Source organism: Alligator mississippiensis, chromosome 2, assembly GCF_030867095.1.
Source record: "Alligator mississippiensis isolate rAllMis1 chromosome 2, rAllMis1, whole genome shotgun sequence".
NCBI classification, from domain to species: Eukaryota; Metazoa; Chordata; order Crocodylia; family Alligatoridae; genus Alligator; species Alligator mississippiensis.
Window position 1 is genome coordinate 115,521,455 of NC_081825.1, and position 17,906 is coordinate 115,539,360.

The 17,906-nt window shown below is 44.1% G+C and overlaps 1 protein-coding gene across 7 annotated transcripts in view; it reads left to right on the plus strand.

Annotated features, from left to right (window-relative positions):
- AFG2A (AFG2 AAA ATPase homolog A) overlaps positions 1-17,906 on the plus strand; it is a 327,870-nt gene that overhangs the window by 106,194 nt on the left and 203,770 nt on the right. For all 7 annotated transcript variants that reach the window (XM_019494631.2, XM_019494643.2, XM_006263434.4 and 4 more), the window contains one exon: positions 10,032-10,158. In XM_019494631.2, coding sequence (XP_019350176.2) covers positions 10,032-10,158 — 127 coding nt within the window. The remainder of the gene's footprint in view (positions 1-10,031; positions 10,159-17,906) is intronic.

A 17,906-nucleotide genomic window follows, 5' to 3' on the forward strand; every position in this document is an offset into this window, starting at 1 on the left:
AGCCAAAGGGTGAACATCTCCCAGCTGGAGTACTGCTCCAGCATATCTGGTGGCCGTCTATAAACTTAGCAGAGGGGACCAGCGTGGAACGGGAGAGTGTCTGTTCCCCTGAGCACTACCGGGAGTAACTAGGAATAACAGCCACAAGTTGACTGTGAGTAGGTTTAGGCTAGACATCAGGAAGCACTATTTCATAGTCAGGGTGGCTAGGATCTGGAACCAACTTCCAAGGGAAGTGGTGCTCACTCCTCCCTTGGGGGTCTTCAAAAGGAGGCTAGATAATCACCTAGCCAGGGTCATTTGACCCCAGCATTCTTTCCTGCTCATGGCAGGGGTTAGGACTTGGTGATCTGCTCAGGTCCCTTCCGACCCTACCAACTATGAAACTATGCTCCCAGAACACCTGGAGATCAAGGGTAGGAACTATGGGGATGGAGGAGGCTTCTGGTCCTGGGGCATCATCTGGAACTACAACCTGCTGTGGATGGTGTGGTGGGACTGCCTGTGGCAGGACAGTTTCCAGGAAATGCCACACCTGTGTCTCCCTAGTGAAAGGCGAGTATGGGGTGCCAGAAAGCCTCAGCCCCCACTGCCTTGTGGGTGACTCCATGGAGGGGAAAGGCCAGGGTAGCACATCCTGACAGAAAACCACAGGGTCAAGGCCCATAGAGTGGGTCTTGAGCCCCCAGGGCATAAGGCCCAGTGAGGAGCGGAGTAGTGGCTCAGTAGGGTGGAGCAGCGGGCCCAGGAGGGGTCCAGGGTGACTATGTGGTCTATAAGCTCAGAAAGTGAGGCTAGTGTGTGGATGGGGCCAAGAAGGTGGACCTGTATGAGAGAGCTGCCAAGAACCTACTTATAAAATCGTGACTGGTCAATGCTGGGGCCAGGACTAGGACCGTCAGAGGGCCAGAGTGCTCACTACGAGGGATGGCCAGAGCTAGCAGCTTGAAGTCCCGATTGGCCTAGAGGCAAGGCCAGGGCCTGTGAGGTCAAAGGTCCCTCCCAGGGGGGGCCACTGCTGAGAGGGAAAGGGATCTAGAGGGGTTTGCAGCCCAGTATGATGGCAGAGTTTAGGCTGCCTGAGTAGGGGAGGATCCAAGGTAGGGTCCTAATGTTCAGTCTGGAATATAGTGGAGTCCAGTGTGGGGCCGGAGCCATATAGTGATGCCATCTGCGAGACATGGGACATGGTATAGAGGCAGTACAGAGCCATGTATTACAACCTTGGCATTGGGGCATTAAATGGGCAGCCCCCTGCCTTGAAACATCTTTTCAGTTATATCAGAGGTGAGGCAAGTGGGCAGACTGCCTCAGACAGGTGGGTGGGCCAACGTTGGGACTGGCCTTGGGATGGCCCCCTGTCACACCTGTAGGAAGCAAGCTGCCCCCAACCCACCCAACCATGACATATACATCTGTAACCACTGCCACAAGTCATGCAAGTCTAGGATTGGACAGTTGAGTCGCATGAGACACTGCAAACCGTCTACATCATAGGTCCTGTTGACTAAACGATGTCAAAGCAATATGAAATGGGTTATTTTAATGCTGCTGTTGATTTAAAAAGCATAATAGCCTTGTTGTTTGACTACTTTGGCAATTCAGGACACCATGTTTAAGACTATTGATCTTAAAGAAGAAATATGGAATTGCATCATTCTTGCGCATACTTTTGCTAATGTTTAATATGTTCATTTGAGGGAGTAAATAGTTTCTTCGGCTGATTTTAAATAATTAGGTAAGAAAAGGTATTGATGAACTTCTTTCAGTTCTGGAATTTACTTTTAAGCCTGTCTTCTGCTTGTGTATCTGGTAACTTAAGACCTGGATTGTGCAGCTGATTTTGTTTAGGCCAAGTCCTGCACTATAGGCACCGAAGTCAACATAGGCTCCTGCAGGCTCAGTAGTTCTCCATAGGATCACTATCAGATAAGGGCTTAAATAGGTTTTCCCATCAAAATGATACATCCTGTATTCTGCCAGACTACTATAGTGTACATTAGTCCTGCAGAATAACCTTACAACTAAGTGTCTGATTGTACTTTTATTATGAACTCTAATTCACAAAATTTCATTGTCAACTGAAACTGTGTGTGTTTGTCTTGCGGAATGGTCTTGAGATATTTTCAGTCTCAGAAATGGCTTCATTTCTTAAACTAGTTATTGGGCCTTTTAGAAGCTTTGTATATTAGAGTGTGTGATGCATAGGATCATGTTGTGTGTGTATGGTACAGTATAGTGGATAAAAGGTGCCAAACAAGGGAGGCGAATATAATGGCAGGAAAAACCCAAGCCCATTGTAGTTCACAAGCTACTTATAACACAAAGATTAACTGATGTGATATCTTAAGTATCGTTAACACACCCAAATCTGAAAACAAAATCTCCACAGCTTGGGCATTTGTGCAAGTAGGTATATTGTCCTGGATTTGGAGACTCACCTTCCAAAATACATTTCATTTCATAGATTCATAGATGTTAGGGTCGGAAGGGACCTCAATAGATCATCAAGTCCGACCCCCTGCATAAGCAGGAAAGAGTGCTGGGTCTAGATGACCCCAGCTAGATACTCGTCTAACCTCCTCTTGAAGACCCCCAGGGTAGGGGAGAGCACCACCTCCCTTGGGAGCCCGTTCCAGATTTCTCCAACTTCATCTAAGTAGACACTCATGGATTTTCCTTTGAGAATGTGAACAATCAGACTCCTACTGACTTAACTGGACATTTGCCTCCTTGGTCTTGAGTCAGAGAGGGAAGATGAGCTAAGGTAATTGTTTGCCAGGAAACAGGTAATGGACTCTTGTCACAGAGTCCCATAAACTGAGCTTTGATGATTGATCATGGGTAACAGTGGTAAATTTTTTATGTTTATTTTAGACACCATATTTTCTCACATACAGTATGCACCTTATTTTTACAAAAATCAGCTGCTGGAAATTGGGGCATGAATTTTAAGGAAGGAAATATGGTAATAGCAACTTCTGCATCAAAGATGCTGCTGGGGGAAAGCAAAAGTTATGCTATATATGTGGCACAGAGGGCAGCACATGGAGCACACAGGCTCCCTAGCTGCTGGTGTTGGACACTTTTTTTTTTTTCCTGGCAGAGGCTCAAGCTGCAGAAGCTGTTACTGACTTTGCTTGTCACATGTGGAGCTGAGTTTCAGGTGCTGGGACACAGGGTCCTGCTGAATCAGTTGGGTGGGACTTTTGGCGCACTCCACAGGTGCTGCTGGCTGCCCACCCAGTTCAGCTTGAGAAAAAAAGAAGGGTTGAGCAGTTTGGCTGAGCTAGCAGCACCTGTGGCATCCTGTAGGTGGGTGGTTAACCCAGTAGCCACAATGTTTTGCTCCCCTGCTACTTCAACTGCTGGTTCCCCTTGGATAAATACTGTACTGGTATTTTGAAGGAACGATCATCTTTTCTTTATTCTGCCTTTCACAAATAAGATATGTATCTTATGGGGGATGTTTTATGTGAGAAAATATGGTATCTAACTCTTTTAAAATGCACATGAAAGATGCCATATTTAATTCAGATTATTAAGGACTAAAGTCTCTCTCACTGTGAAGTTCACTAAACTCATGAACAGTTTCACTTGGTGTACTTTGGAATTCAGGGCTTTGATATTGATATTGAATTGGTATTGATAGGCACATGCAAGAACACCAGCTGTCTGAAACCAGTGGATTATCTCCTGAATTAGACTATTCTTATGCTGAACTGTATCTGGCTCCAAGTGATTTAATAAATTTAGCTTTATGCTATAAAATATTATTGCAGATTTGTAGAACGTAGGCCTACTAAAGAAGGGAAGAAGAGTTGACAAAAAAATCCATATGTATAATGTTTGACCTGTAGATACATGTTAAAGCTTGGTATTTAACTAGCACTGCACAGTCATTTAATAATTATATTCCATACTTTAAAAAAAAAAGCTATGCCATTTTAATTTAACAACATTGCATATAGGATTTGGCAGTAATAATGATGCCAAATATTTCCCACCCCCTTTTTTTTACTTTGGAGTTCAAAGTATTTATAGTGAGAACAGGGTATGTATGTAAAAGCACACCACACCACACGCACACACAAAATATGTATAACTGAAGTTTGACTGCCTTAATTCTCAGTCATTTTATTGACAGGAAATTAGTCTGTAGCAGTATGCATCTTTTGATAGCTATTTCTGTGCAGTTTTGATGATGACATAAATGTGTGGAGGTCAAGTGGAAGAGGAAAATAGAGGGGATGGTAAAGAGAGGACGACTTGGCTGGAAGTTGGTTTTGACAGTATGTGAGTAAGACTGGAGAGTTGATCATAATTTGTTTCTCTGACTGCTGAGTTTGCGTCAACAGCCCAGGCAGCCTTAATGAGCATTGCCTGTGCTAATTTGAAACTCTTGCTGGGAAATCATGGGAAAATGGAAAAATGCATACTTGTATGTCACCCTTCAGATTAACAGTTTATACAGTGTTAGAGCTTTTCGGAGCACACGGTGCTGACGCAGGTCTAGAGCAGCTGGGGAAGAAATCTCTCACTATATATGTCTGTCTGTCTGCATTTTTATAGGATATATACTGCTAACCCAAAAGATCTTATTTATGGTAGAATGCATGCTAAATATGGTGCATAGTACAACAGCCTAGTTCAACATATAAATACAAGCACAAAAGTACCTAGTAAATACAAGCATTCAAGATAACAGTTTTAGTATCAGAGATTCCAGGTGTTTCATTTTCTTTCTTTTATTTTGATTTACTTTGTTTTCAGTCAAAACAATATACTTCCCCTCCAGCCTTTACTCTATTTCCTCCATGAGGGAAAATTCAGTAAAAGCCAAAATCCTTCAGTGGCAGCCCTTTGCTCAGATCCACTGACTTAGATGGTATTCCACAGTATATGGTGTATGTATGTAGGATTTGGCATGGGGTGTAAAAGAGTAAAATCTTATATACATATAAAGCCTGGTTTGTAATTTAGAACTTTTTTCAGTTGTTGAAAACATTTTTGGATTTTGTCATTACCAGAATTAGTTAGAATTAGAAGAAGGACCTAAGGAGGTCATCTAGTTCAGCCCCCTGCTCAGTGCAGGATCATCCCTGAGTAAACCATCCCAGTCAAGTTCCTATCTAACCTGCTTAGGAAAATTTTCAGGGATCTTCTCTAGGTAGCCTATTCCAATGTTTGACCACCCTCATAAGCACAAAGTTGTTTCTAATCTCCAACCTAGATTTTGTCTGCTTCAGTATGAGGCTCCTAGTCCTATCCTCTGTAGCTACAAAGAAAAGTCTGTCTTTCTCTTTTCTTTGTAATCACCCTTCAGAATTTAAGTTTATGTGGATCTGTTTAATTTGAGACCCTATTATCAGTGATTTCTGCCCCCTCTACCCTGGAATCAACATTTTCTCATTACTACATGTCTTAAACAGGGAAGCTGCTTTTTCTTTCCTAGAATAGAAGCATGGAGACAATGCGGCAAGATGGCTGCAAGCTTCTTCCACAGACAGTAAGCAGAAAAGATGAATTCTGGTGTTAGTGTTTTCACAGCCCTTCTTAAATTGGCAACAGTTTTTGCTGAGCAGCTAAATAATATCATTGCCAATTTGAGTGTAGCCGTGAAAGAGTATACAGTATGTCTACTGGACTTCCTGTGTCCTGCTTGCTGTCCCACAAGGAAGCTGGCAGTCATGTTTCAGCACTGCCTCTCCATGAAGAAGCCAGCTCAGGCCATAATTCTGAGAGATTGTTTTTGAAAGACAGAATGTTAAAAAAACAATGTGTACCCTCTTATTTGGGAGTGTGGTATACAAAAAAAATGGTATTCATATTAGGAGGGGTGAATGTACTTACTAGCCCATTCTTTCAAAAACATGTTAGGCTTGTTATTTCTGCTCTCCTCACCAGAACAAAAGTCTATCTGCTCCCCCAAAGACTTGTGATTTCATACTATTTCAAGTGCATTTATCATTTAGGCCCTGATCTTGCACATATTTTTGTGCTTAACTTTCTATCAGTGGATATAATGTTAAGTAAGTATGTGAGTTTTTATAGGATTTGGGGCATGAGTCCCTGTTTAAGACTGGTTTATTTTACAGAGGTGATGTTATTTATTTATTTATTTGTTTATTTGAGTTCTGTGTCCTTTGAAACTTATTTGCTATTCACATGCAGCAACTGTATCATTTTTACCATGTTATATTTAATTTAAATAAAGAGGGTTGTGTCTCTTGGATATGTTTCGAAATCCTTTGATTTCATTTGTGAATTTCTAGCACTGCTGTATCAAAGTAGATAAAACTGGCGACTAACAAACCCAGGACTCTACTCTAGTATTTCTAAGCAGTCCCCTCAGTCATCTCCAAGATGGTGGCAGATGCCTTTCAGATTTTGAATACTTACAAAAGATGTTCAAATACCTGTTCCAGAAAATTATAGAATATCTATAGCAGTTATTCATAACAAATCTACACAAAATGTATTTTGTGATATTAAGATTTCTTGAACTCTGAAAACAATATCAAGTATTGTTCTCCGATGGATATTGACATTGTTTATGGTAGTGATGCACTAATAATCTATGTAGTATAAGCATCCAGCAGTTAGAGTAGTTGGTATACATCATGAATTTGCAAACAAAAAATTGCAATATTCATTGTATCTTAAAATCAACCTGATTATAATTTACTGGTCTGTGTATTCATAAATAAAGATATTCTAAAAAATTATTGCAAGTCATAAAAAGTTAATGTTTGCCTAGAAATGTGCGGGGAAGAGAACAAAATAAATGTTTGCCAAAGAAATAATGATAAAATCAGCATAAAAACCTTGTTTCAGTTATTAGCATGAAGGTAATAATGGAAAATAGTATTTTTAAAAGTATTGGAAAAGGTCCATTTAAAGGCAGGGAAATGAAGTGGCACAATGTGATGAACAGCTGTGAAAACTCCGCTTGGAGCAATCCTTCTATGACAAAGATGTACATAATAATTTATTGAGTTTTATCACCAGCAGGCAAGTCCCACTGAAAACCTGAGGTTTAGCCCATCAGAGAAGCAGGCCTTCAATAAAGTGGTTACAATACTATTTGTACTGTACTCCCTTCCTCACCTGTTTTAACTATTCAACTGTACTTACAGCAGTTGTTCAGCAGAGGGAGCTTTTAGAATAAGCTGTTGACTGTCTTTGCCTCTAGGGCAGTGATTCTTAAACGAGATATCTTGGGGTACCTTTAAAAAATGCTGTGGGGTGCCACATAATGTTAGCACTGTTAAGTCTGTAAACATGATTTGCAAGATAAACCCAGAGATTTCAAAAAGATATCCATAGTTGTGTTTTTTCTGAGTTCTTTGCAACAGAAAAAGTGTTGTTATTTTTCTGTAGGCAAAAAAAGATGAAAACCAAAGCTGCTTGCAGATGTTTAAAAAAATTAAAAAGCTGCACTTTACCAGAAGCAGCAGTGTGTTACTTCAGCCTAGCTCTGCAGTGTTTGTAAAGTTTGGGTGCTTCAGGAGGGTTTTCTGGTGCTTTTAGCTAAAGCTGATTTAATCATCTATTAGATAAAAGCGCCAAAAAAGCCCTACTAAAGCACCTGATCTTTACAGATGTTGGGCAAGCCAGGTTGAAGTAACACGCTGCCTCTTCTGGGGATGTGTGGCATTTGGCATTGGAATGTGCCAAGTTTAAATTAAAACAATGGAATTTTTTGGGTTTTTTTGTTTTAAGGGTGCACCAATAAAGACTTTTTGGTTGATACCCATGGCCAATTATTAACCAGACAAGTTGGCTGATAACGATTTGCTTGCTGATATGCAGCTCGGCAGCTTGGAAATCAGCTTCTGGTGGGTAAATCTGTGGGAGAGAAGGGGTGTGTGGAGGGAGGCAGATCGAGGCCCCCCGCTCCCCCCGCCCCGTGGTGAAGGGAGAGAATGGGACAGGGGTAGGTACTGCCCAGCCAGGGCAGGGTGGTATGTGGGACAGAGCTGTGGGCAGCTCATTGTGGGGGGGGCATGGGGGTTGGGGAGAGGGTGCGGGAGGGGTGGGTAGCTCCCCACTGCTGCATGCACCTCCAGGGGAGGCATGGGGGGCATCTGTGAGCCCTGCTCAGGTTCAGGTCCAGGGGCTATGCTAGTCTCTTCCTGGCAAGGGGGGCTGGGCCGGGGATGCAGGTGGGGGTGGGGGTGGTGCTGGGAGGGGTGGCTACTGGGGGACTATGGTGAGTTTTGGGGTGGCTGTAGCCCACCCTGTAGCCCCTGCTCCCAGCGCTGCTGCAGCCTGCCTTGCCCCCACCTGACCAAGCAAAGTCCCAGCCCAGCCCCCCCACCAGGGAGAGACTGGCACAGCCTTTGGCTCTAATTCTGCAGTGGGCAGTCCACCCTCACCCTGCACACAAATCCCATTCCTCCCCTGGGGGTGTGCGCAGTGGCTGGGAGCTTCCCCCCACGCCGCTCTGCATCCCCCGGACAAGCCGCCCATGACTCCATCCCACACCTTGCCCACCTGCCCTGCCCCGGCTGGGCAGCGCCTGCCCCTGCTCCATTCCCTTTCTGTGTGGGGGCCTTGGTCTGCCCCCTCCCACGCCCATTCCCCCCACAGACTTATCAGCTGGATGCAAGCCTCTGGGCTGTATTCCTGGCTGTGTGAATGCGTGTCGCCAGCTGCATGCACGCACATGACATTTATCGGTGACATAATTGGCTACACTGGCCAAAAAAAGCTGATTGCTGATAATGTCAATTTTTCTTGTATCAGTACTGATCCAATATGGAACGATATATCAGTGCACCTATATGTATTTTTTATGTCTGCAAGCACCCCAGTAGCTGGCATTTTCTAAGGGGGGCAGGGGAGGGGGCTTATGGTCTATCCAGGGTGGCCTCAAGTCTAAAAAGGTTGAGAACCACTGCCCTAGGGAGCAAGTATTTTGGCTTAGTAAACAATCTTAAGTCTTGGAAATGAGGAACTGCAGTCTAGCCCAACCCAGTGCACTTTTGGATACAGCTTTGTTCCTATTTCTGATTATGAGTGGGTGGTTTTTTATGGGGAGGGGAGGGTCAGTTTTTTAATTGCAGTCTTAATAACTCCTTCAGAGAGGGGGAGCCTTGGGTTCTTACCCTTGTTCCTAAATCTGTATATACATTTTATTCAATGGCTATTTAATATAAACACATCTAAATAGCTGTGGGAACGTAGAGCAGAACCCAGGAACCTCCTGCCCAGGGAATTTCCCTTCTCACTAGAAGATCAAGTTGGGATTCCTCTGGCTTGCTCTCCTGGGTTCACTGATTCCTGTATTACTTTCCACCTAGTGGCCCAGATTTAATGAGAAGCATGAGAGTGCCCTCAGTCCTGCCAGGCCCCTACCCTGGTGGATAAGGCATTTTCCTGGTAAGTGGGAGATGTGGGTTTAAATCACTGCAAGGTGATTGGAGCCAAGAACCTACATGTCCCATAATTTTTATATTGTTTCTGAAATGAAGTATGGTTAATGCCAATGTTGACGTGCGTGTGTGTGTATGTGTGTAATATGTATTTGTTGGGGGAGAGGAGTGGGGGTGGAGCTAGGTTGATGTGTGTTCAAGCTAAAGCTCAAACTTGCACCTTAGGATTTTGTAACACAATGCTGTAATTGCTCTGTAGCCACATCCATTGAGCCTAATGTAGTTCTCTTCCTAAAATATCTGACTAATTAAGAAGCCACGTTACTTGAGTTCTTACCACCTTAGAAATGTTTAACTCAGACTACTGTATTATGTGATGATCTTGTACAAGCCACCATGGTGAGGGAATAAGTAACAAGCCCAGCTATTTTTTCTAGTATTAAGAAATCTTTTGTAGGGCTGATTCTGGAATATAGGTTTAATCAGTTTAATGATTAATGTTGTGTTTACCTTTAAGTGTTGAAGGTGAAAAAGATGAATTTGAAAGTTATTCCATGAAACTGAATATATTTTTTCCAGGTTTTAAATAACAGTAAACCCTTCCCTTCTAGGAAGGGGGGAAAACTAATGCTGTGGTATTATTTTAATCAGCTCTTCAGGTGCTGGGAATGTAGCAGACCGTGTCTTGGCTCAGTTGTTAACGGAAATAGATGGGATAGAACAGCTAAAGGACGTGACAATTTTGGCAGCTACAAACCGACCGGATATGATAGACAAGGTAAGAATAAATGCACTGTGGTCTCTTGTACAAACCAGCTTCTGGAATAATTTAATTATATTTTAGTGTTTATTCTCTAAATAGTTCTCTAATCAATTTTTTTAGTTAAGGGAAGAAATTTCAAAACAAAGACAAAAGAGGAAAGGATTATGTCCATTTTCTTTTTAGTTACTTGAAGTTCAATAAAAACAAAAATGGTTTACAATATCCTTAAGTATTAGTTTGCTGAAAAATTCTCTCTTAAATCAAATTCACTAAATTTGTGCAGTGACATGTCTGGTGAGCCACTTGTCAGTTTTTTTCTTACTGTGCTTGCTTTAGAAGGAGTGTAATAGGAAAAATATTTTTAAAATGATGTTTTCTGAATTTTCTTGAAAGTTTGTAAATATTTTATGACAATTTTAACCTTTTAAAAGTACTTATAGGAAGTTTTACCCCCTTTCTTTTTTGCAAGATTTATATGGAGGATACATAGAAACAGTACTGTCACCAGTTAGTTCATATATATGAAGCACTGAGAACAAAGCTCAGGACTTCAACTCCAGAAATACAGTTGTCTTCCACTTGAGCCATAGAAGACTCTCCATTGGTGTTTACTCTTATACTTTTCATGCAGCTAGAAAATAGTAGAACTGGTTGGGAATTTTTCATTAAAAACCAAACAATTAAATGAAAAATGTATTTTCTCCAAAAATAGGGTTTTCCACGAGAAATTTCAATCATTAATCTGTGTCTGCCTGAGCCGATTCAGTGTGTCATGGTATTTGTACCAGTGTGTCATGGTATCTGGTATGCCTCTATTCTCCTCTATTGGCCAGGCTTGCTGGCTGGCTTCTCATGACATACCAAAGTCCTCCTGTCTCATTTTCTGCAAAAATTTCTACTAATACAGTTTTCTGCCCCCATTTTGAACAGAAGCATATATTTTGAAATATGTTAGTATCTTCTGGCACAGACATTCTAGTTAACAGGAGCCAGCCATCAAACTCAACAGGCAGTTATTAACTTGTAGTAATGCAGCCAGTAAGGCTTTTGTTAGTAGCATACTGAGACTGGTGCTGCGTACACACATTCAAATAATTAGGGAGAATTTTCCTGGGTTTGTTCCTCTGGTAGTAAAAATTACCTAAATGAACATTTGAATGCGAAGTCCTCGAAGAGAAGAGAGATTAAACTGCTGACGCTGTGCAGCTAGGCGGGGCCCCTGTGCACACATCTCAGCATGCTGTGCAGGCTCCCTCTGTCTGCTTGGCAACAGATGGAGGCCCTGCTTGGAGTCAGCCTGTGTCTCCCTGGAGCACAATGTGGAGATTGTGAAGGGGACATGTTCTGCTCCCTTCTGGAGCAGCAGAATCCAGCAACAGATGTGCTCTCTCTTTTTAGGGGGAAATATGTTAGAGGTCTGTATTCCCTTCTGAGAGAAACCATGGTATATACAGAGTTTTGCTCAATTTGAGGTATGTTCTGTTCCCTGATTGGTTGGAGTAGTAGAGTGACAAACTGTTTCCTTGAGGGGGAGAAGGGGAGGGAAGGGGAGGGAACAAAGCACCCTGGAATGCTGCAAGATTGTTCTATGGCTTCTTTCAGAAGGGTTACTTGTACAAACATTCACTCTCCCAGAAGAAACTCTTTTGGGAGTAATTTAACCCTGGTTATTCCTAGATTATTTTTCCCCTTGAGCAGCCATTTTTGCTTTGTGAGAGAAAATCTGAACATTTGTATGAGAGGTTCACCGATATCGGCTATCAGCTTTTCAAACTTTATCGGCTATTAGCTTTTTTTGGCTAGTGTAGCTGCTAATGTCACCAATAAATATAGTATGTCTTCTGGCTGTGGGGCCCCTGGACGCTGCGTACATGTACACGGCCAGGAATACAGCTGGGCAGTGTGGAGAGCATCATCCTGCAGGTAAGTCTGTGGAAGGGAAGAAGCAGGACGGGGAGGGCAGATGAAGGCCTCTGTGGTGAGGGAGGGGCTGGGGTTGGGGGCACTGCTCAGCTAGGGCAGTGAATTGAGGTGGGAAGCAGGTCAAGAGCTGTAGACAGCTTGTCCAAGGGGTATGGGGAGCAGGGGCCTGCCTCCCTGCGCTTTGCACACCCCCAGGGGAGACCTGGGGGGCATGTGCCCCCCCACCCCCCAACGGATTTGTACATGGGGTGAGAATGGAGGCGTACTGCTCACTGCAGGCTCGGGGCTCTCTGCTCTACTGCCTTTGTCCAGGGAGCTGTGCACTGGCTGGACATCCCCTGCCTTCCCAGCAGCGGTGGGGGTAGTGAGTTGTGCCTCCTGCTGCCAGGAGGGCAGGGGACGCACGGCCAGCATATGGCTCCCAGGGCAAAGGCAGCAGAGCAGAGAGCCCTGAACCTGCAGTGAGCAGCCCACCTTTGCCCCACTCAGCTCAACTCCAGTTAAAATCATCTCCACGCTTAAAAGTGGTGGTGGCAGCACTTCAGCTAAAGCTCATTTGAAACGCTTTAGTTCAAGTGCTCACACTGCCATTTTTAAGTGCTGGGATGCTGATCCCCTGGATGAGCCACCCGTAGCTCTGTCCCACTCTGTGTCCTGGCCCCGGGATCCTATTCACCACCCTGGCTGGGCAGACACCCCAGTCCCTGCCCTACCTCGCTCTCTCTCTCACCATGGGGGCCTCAATCTGGTCCTCGCACACGTCCCTTCCTCTCTACAGACTTATCTGCAGGGAACTGCTCTCTATGCTGCCTGGCTGTGCTCCTGTAAAGCGGTTATTGGATTGATATTGTTCAATAGCGGATTATTCATCAGGCATATTGATATTGGCCAACAAAATCTTTATCGGTTCTCCCCTAATCTATACACTGAATATGGTACAGTGACTCTCCCAGGAGAAATTCAGTGTCTGTTTTTGGCTGCATAATATATTCTCTGCCACTTAAACAACATCATTTTAAATTTAACCTGTTGGTTTTGTCTCAACATCCTTATCATATATTAATTTTACAGTGTCATTCTAGTTCAGCGAAAGACCTGTATGTACATCTACTTTCATAGGAACAGCTTGTTTTAGTTAATAGCTACTACAGAGTCACCAGAGGGAGGGGAATAATGGACTGCTGAATACATGAACCAGTGAAGAGAAAGGGGCATATTTAGAAATTAGCAAAGGCTTCAACTTTACTTGAATGTAGACAGGATGAAACCTGAGGTCAATAAGGCTGAAATGGAAGAAGGTAATTGAAGCCCTTTTACAAGCTCTGGCTTCTCTCCATGCAGGTCATATATTCAGTGTTCTTTCAGTTGAGTATGGAATTGAGGTGACAGGAATTTCACTCGTAGTCAGGGAAATAGAGCTGATATTTTAATTTAAATGTAATGGCTGCTGTTAACTTTATTTTTACTTTCTTTTACTCTAAGCTGTTTCGATGGTTTAGAACTTCAGAAAATTCTTATTTTGATTTTAAATCAGTAATTTGTGCATCTACTCCTAGACTATTGTTTGTACAGTGAAAAAGATTCAACACTCTTGGTTTTGCCAGTAGACAATAAAGGAAAGCAGACATATCAAGCGTAAGTTAAAACTCTCTGAAGATCTCATATAATTTAACATCCATGAGAAATTGAAGAGACAGATTTTCTTTTAGATGATTTTTAAGCATAAATTGTGCTTTTCTTTCTTTTATTGCTAATAGTCAACAAGGTGTACTAGCTGAGGCACTGGACTGGACAGAAAGATCAAGCTGAGGGATTAAAAAAAGAGATATATTTAAATTTCTTTAAGTGATTCTTATCTTATATTCAGTAGCAAAAAACAAGAATGTAAAATAAAATTAAACTCTTTAAAAGGGCCTGTTTTATTGAAGCATAATAGAAAAGTTTTACCAATCCACAGTGGAGGAGGAGAGAGTTTGTGTTGTTTAGTGAGATTTGAGACTTGTGAGTCTGTGACTGATGCAATATTCCTGAAGGCCAGATGGGCTCATTGTGCTTGATATTATACCCTAAGGCTTAGGGATACTTTTCCTGTTTCCTTTTTGGTCTTTCTCCTCACTGGAAAGGAATGGGGGAAGGGTGAACACCAAAAGAATCTTATTGTTCTTGGCTAGATTCAGCTGTAAACTTGGACATCTCAAAGTGTATGGCTTTCTGGTTTACTTTGCGATTAATGATATCCATATATTCTTTTAAAAACTCTGATATGTACTGCATTAATGCAGCATATTTAAATATGCATTAAAGCAGTCACATATTCAACTATGACTAGATTCATAGATCCTGGGGTTGAAAAGGATCGAGTCTGACCCCCTGCCAGTGGCAGGAAAAAAGTGCTGGGGTCATGTGACCCCAGCTAGGTATTTGTCCAGTCTTCTCTTGAAGACCTCCTCGGTAGGGGACAGCACCACTTCCCTTGGAAGCCTGTTCCAGATTCTGGCAACCCTAGTGGTGAAGAAGTTCTTCCTGATGTCCAACCTAAACCTACTCTCCATCAGCTTGTGGCTGTTGTTTCTGGTTATTCCAAGGGGTAGTCTGATAAATAGAGCATCTCCTATTCCCTGCTGCTCCCCCCACAGTGAATGTGTATACTGCCACAAGATCTCCCCTCAGTCTTTTCTTGTGGAGGCTGAAAAGGTCCAGGTCCCTCAGACTGTGCTCATAAGGCATACCCTGGAGGCTTCTACCCATGCAAGTGGCCCTTTTGAAGTGTGGCACCCAGAATTGGATGCAGTACTCCAGCTGCAGCCTTACCAGTGCCACATAGAGGGGGAGCATCACCTCCCTGAACCTGTTCGTGATACACCTACTAATGCATGACAAAGTGCGATTAGCTCTGCTAATTGCTTCGTCACATTGATAACTCATATTCATCTTGGCGTCAGCAACGACTCCAAGATCTCTTTCTGCGCTGTGCTGCTGAGGTCAGCCCCAGCCTATAGGTGTGCTGATGATTCCCTCTCGCTAGGTACAGCACCTTCCACTTGTCCTTGTTGAACTGAATCCTATTGTTCTCTGCCCACTTCTCTAACCTGTCCAGGTCCACCTGGATTCAGTTTCTTCCCATCAGTGTGTTTTCTTCACCCCATAGTTTGGTGTCATCTGCGAACTTGAACAGAGTGCTTTCCATGCCCTCATCCAGGTCGCTGATGAAGATATTGTACAGTACTGGCCCAAAGACCAAGCCTTGGGGGACCCCACTGCCCACATTTTTTGAGGTTGTTACTGACTTGTCCACCACCACTCTCTGGGTACAACCCTTAAACCAATTTGCCACCCGCATGACTGTGTAATCGTCTATGGCACACCTGTTCAATTTGCTAATAAGAATAGGATGGGAAACTGTGTTGAAGACCAATAGATGACATTTACCTCAACACCTACATCTTAAGCTTTTAGTGATCTTGTCATAGAAAGAAAATAAGGTTAGTTAGGCAGGATCTGCCTGCTATGAACCCGTGCTGGTCACCCTTCAGCATTATATTACTCTCTGGACTCCTATAAATGTGATCCAAGGATAGAGGTGAGACTAACCGGTGTATAGTTACTTGGATCTTCCTTCCTCCCCTTCTTGAAAATAGGAACCACGTTGGGCCTTTTCTAGTCCTCAGGGACCTCAGTTGAGCACCATGAGTGCCCAGTCTTGCCAGTGGCTCTGCTATAACACTGGCTAATTCTTTCAGCATTCTTGGGTCCCACTGATTTAAACACATCCAGCCCCTCCACATGTCTCTTTACTAAGTTGGCACTGACAGTTGTTGGGCTGGTGTTTCCGCTGCTTCTGTCAGTAATGCATTTGGGAGATTTGCCTAGATCCGAGTTCAAGAATACAGAGGCAAAAAACTCTTTGAAGAGCTCTGCTTTGTTCCTCCTATCTGTCACCAGCTACCTTGTTTATCCTGTAGGTGTCCTATGCTGCCCTGCTCCTTCTTTTTGCTCCCTATATACCTGAAGGACTTTTTGTTGTCCTTTAATATTTGTTGCTAGCCTGAGTTCTAATGCTGCTTTGGCCTTCCTAATTGATACCCTGCAAGTGTGAGCCAAGGAGGTATACTCCTCCTTGGTAGCTACCCCCTGCCTCCACAGCCTGTATGCCTCTTTTTTGCCATTAGGCTTTCCTGGATTTCCTTGCTTAGGCAGGAGGGTTTCTTAGCCCCTTTGCCCCCTTTACTATGCAGTGGGATTGCCGCCTCCTGTGCCCAAAGGATTGCTTCCTTGAGGAATGACCACCCTTTTTGAACCCCAATTTTGTCAATGCTCTTGAGCTTTAATGCACCACTAACTAAACTCCTAAGCACCCTGAAGGCAGCCTTTCTCAAGTCTAGCACTTCTGCCCTGCTGCGTACTTTTCCCACCCTTCGCCGAATAGTGAATTCAGTCAATTGATGGTCACTATCCTCTAAGTTGCCTTGTACCTCCAGATCCCCAGCCATGTCGTCCCCCATAGCTAGCACCAAGTCCAGCAAGGCATTCTCCCTAGTGGGATCGTATATGTCCTTTGTCAGGTGGAGGTCCTGTAGGCAGGTTAAGAACCTACATGAGTGATTAGTTCTAGCTGACTGATCCATCCAGCAGATGTCAGGGTAGTTTAGGTCACCCATGACAACCATATTTCTTGACTATATGACCTCTGAGAGCTGCCCAGAGAATTCCAGGTCTAGCTCATCCTCCTGGTGTGGTGGTCGATAGTAGACCCCCACTACCAAGTCCCTTTCCCCTCGCCCCCCCTCCCCTCCCCCCTTGTATCTTAACCCACAGTATTTCAGTTTGATTCATAGATGTTAGGGTCGGAAGGGACCTCAATAGATCATCGAGTCTGACCCCCTGCATAGGCAGGAAAGAGTGCTGGGTCTAGATGACCCCAGCCAGATGCCTATCCAACCTCCTCTTGAAGACCCCCAGGGTAGGGGAGAGCACCACCTCCCTCGGGAGCCCGTTCCAGACCTTGGCCACTCTAACTGTGAAGAAGTTCTTCCTAATGTCCAGTCTAAATCTGCTCTCTGCTAGCTTGTGGCCATTATTTCTTGTAACCTCCAGGGTCGCCTTGGTGAATAAAACCTCACCAATTCCCTTCTGTGCCCCTGTGATGAACTTATAGGCAGCCACAAGGTTGCCTCTCAACCTTCTCTTGCGGAGGCTGAAAAGGTCCAGGTTCTCTAGTCTCTCCTCGTAGGGCTTGGTCTGCAAGCCCTTAACCATACAAGTGGCCCTTCTCTGGACTCTCTCCAGGTTATCCGCATCCCTCTTGAAGCGCGGCGCCCAGAATTGCACGCAGTACTCCATCTGCGGTCTGACCAGCGCCCGATAGAGGGGAAGTATCACCTCCTTGGATCTATTCGTCATGCATCTGCTGATGCACGATAAAGTGCCATTGGCTTTTCTGATGGCTTCGTCACACTGCTGACTCATGTTCATCTTGGAGTCCACTAGGACTCCAAGACCACTTCCACTTCCGTGCCACCAAGCAGGTCATTCCCTAGGCTGTAGGCGTGCTGGACATTTTCCCTCCCGAGGTGCAGCACTTTGCATTTCTCCTTGTTGAACTGCATTCTGTTGTTTTCTGCCCACTTGTCTAACCTGTCCAGGTCTGCTTGCAGCTGTTGCCTGCCCTCCGGCGTGTCCACTTCTCCCCATAGCTTTGTGTCATCTGCAGACTTGGACAGAGTACATTTCACTCCGTCCAAGTCACTGATGAAGACATTAAAGAGTATCGGTCCAAGGACCGAGCCCTGTGGGACCCCACTGCCCACACCCTTCCAGGTCGAAACCGACCCATCCACCAC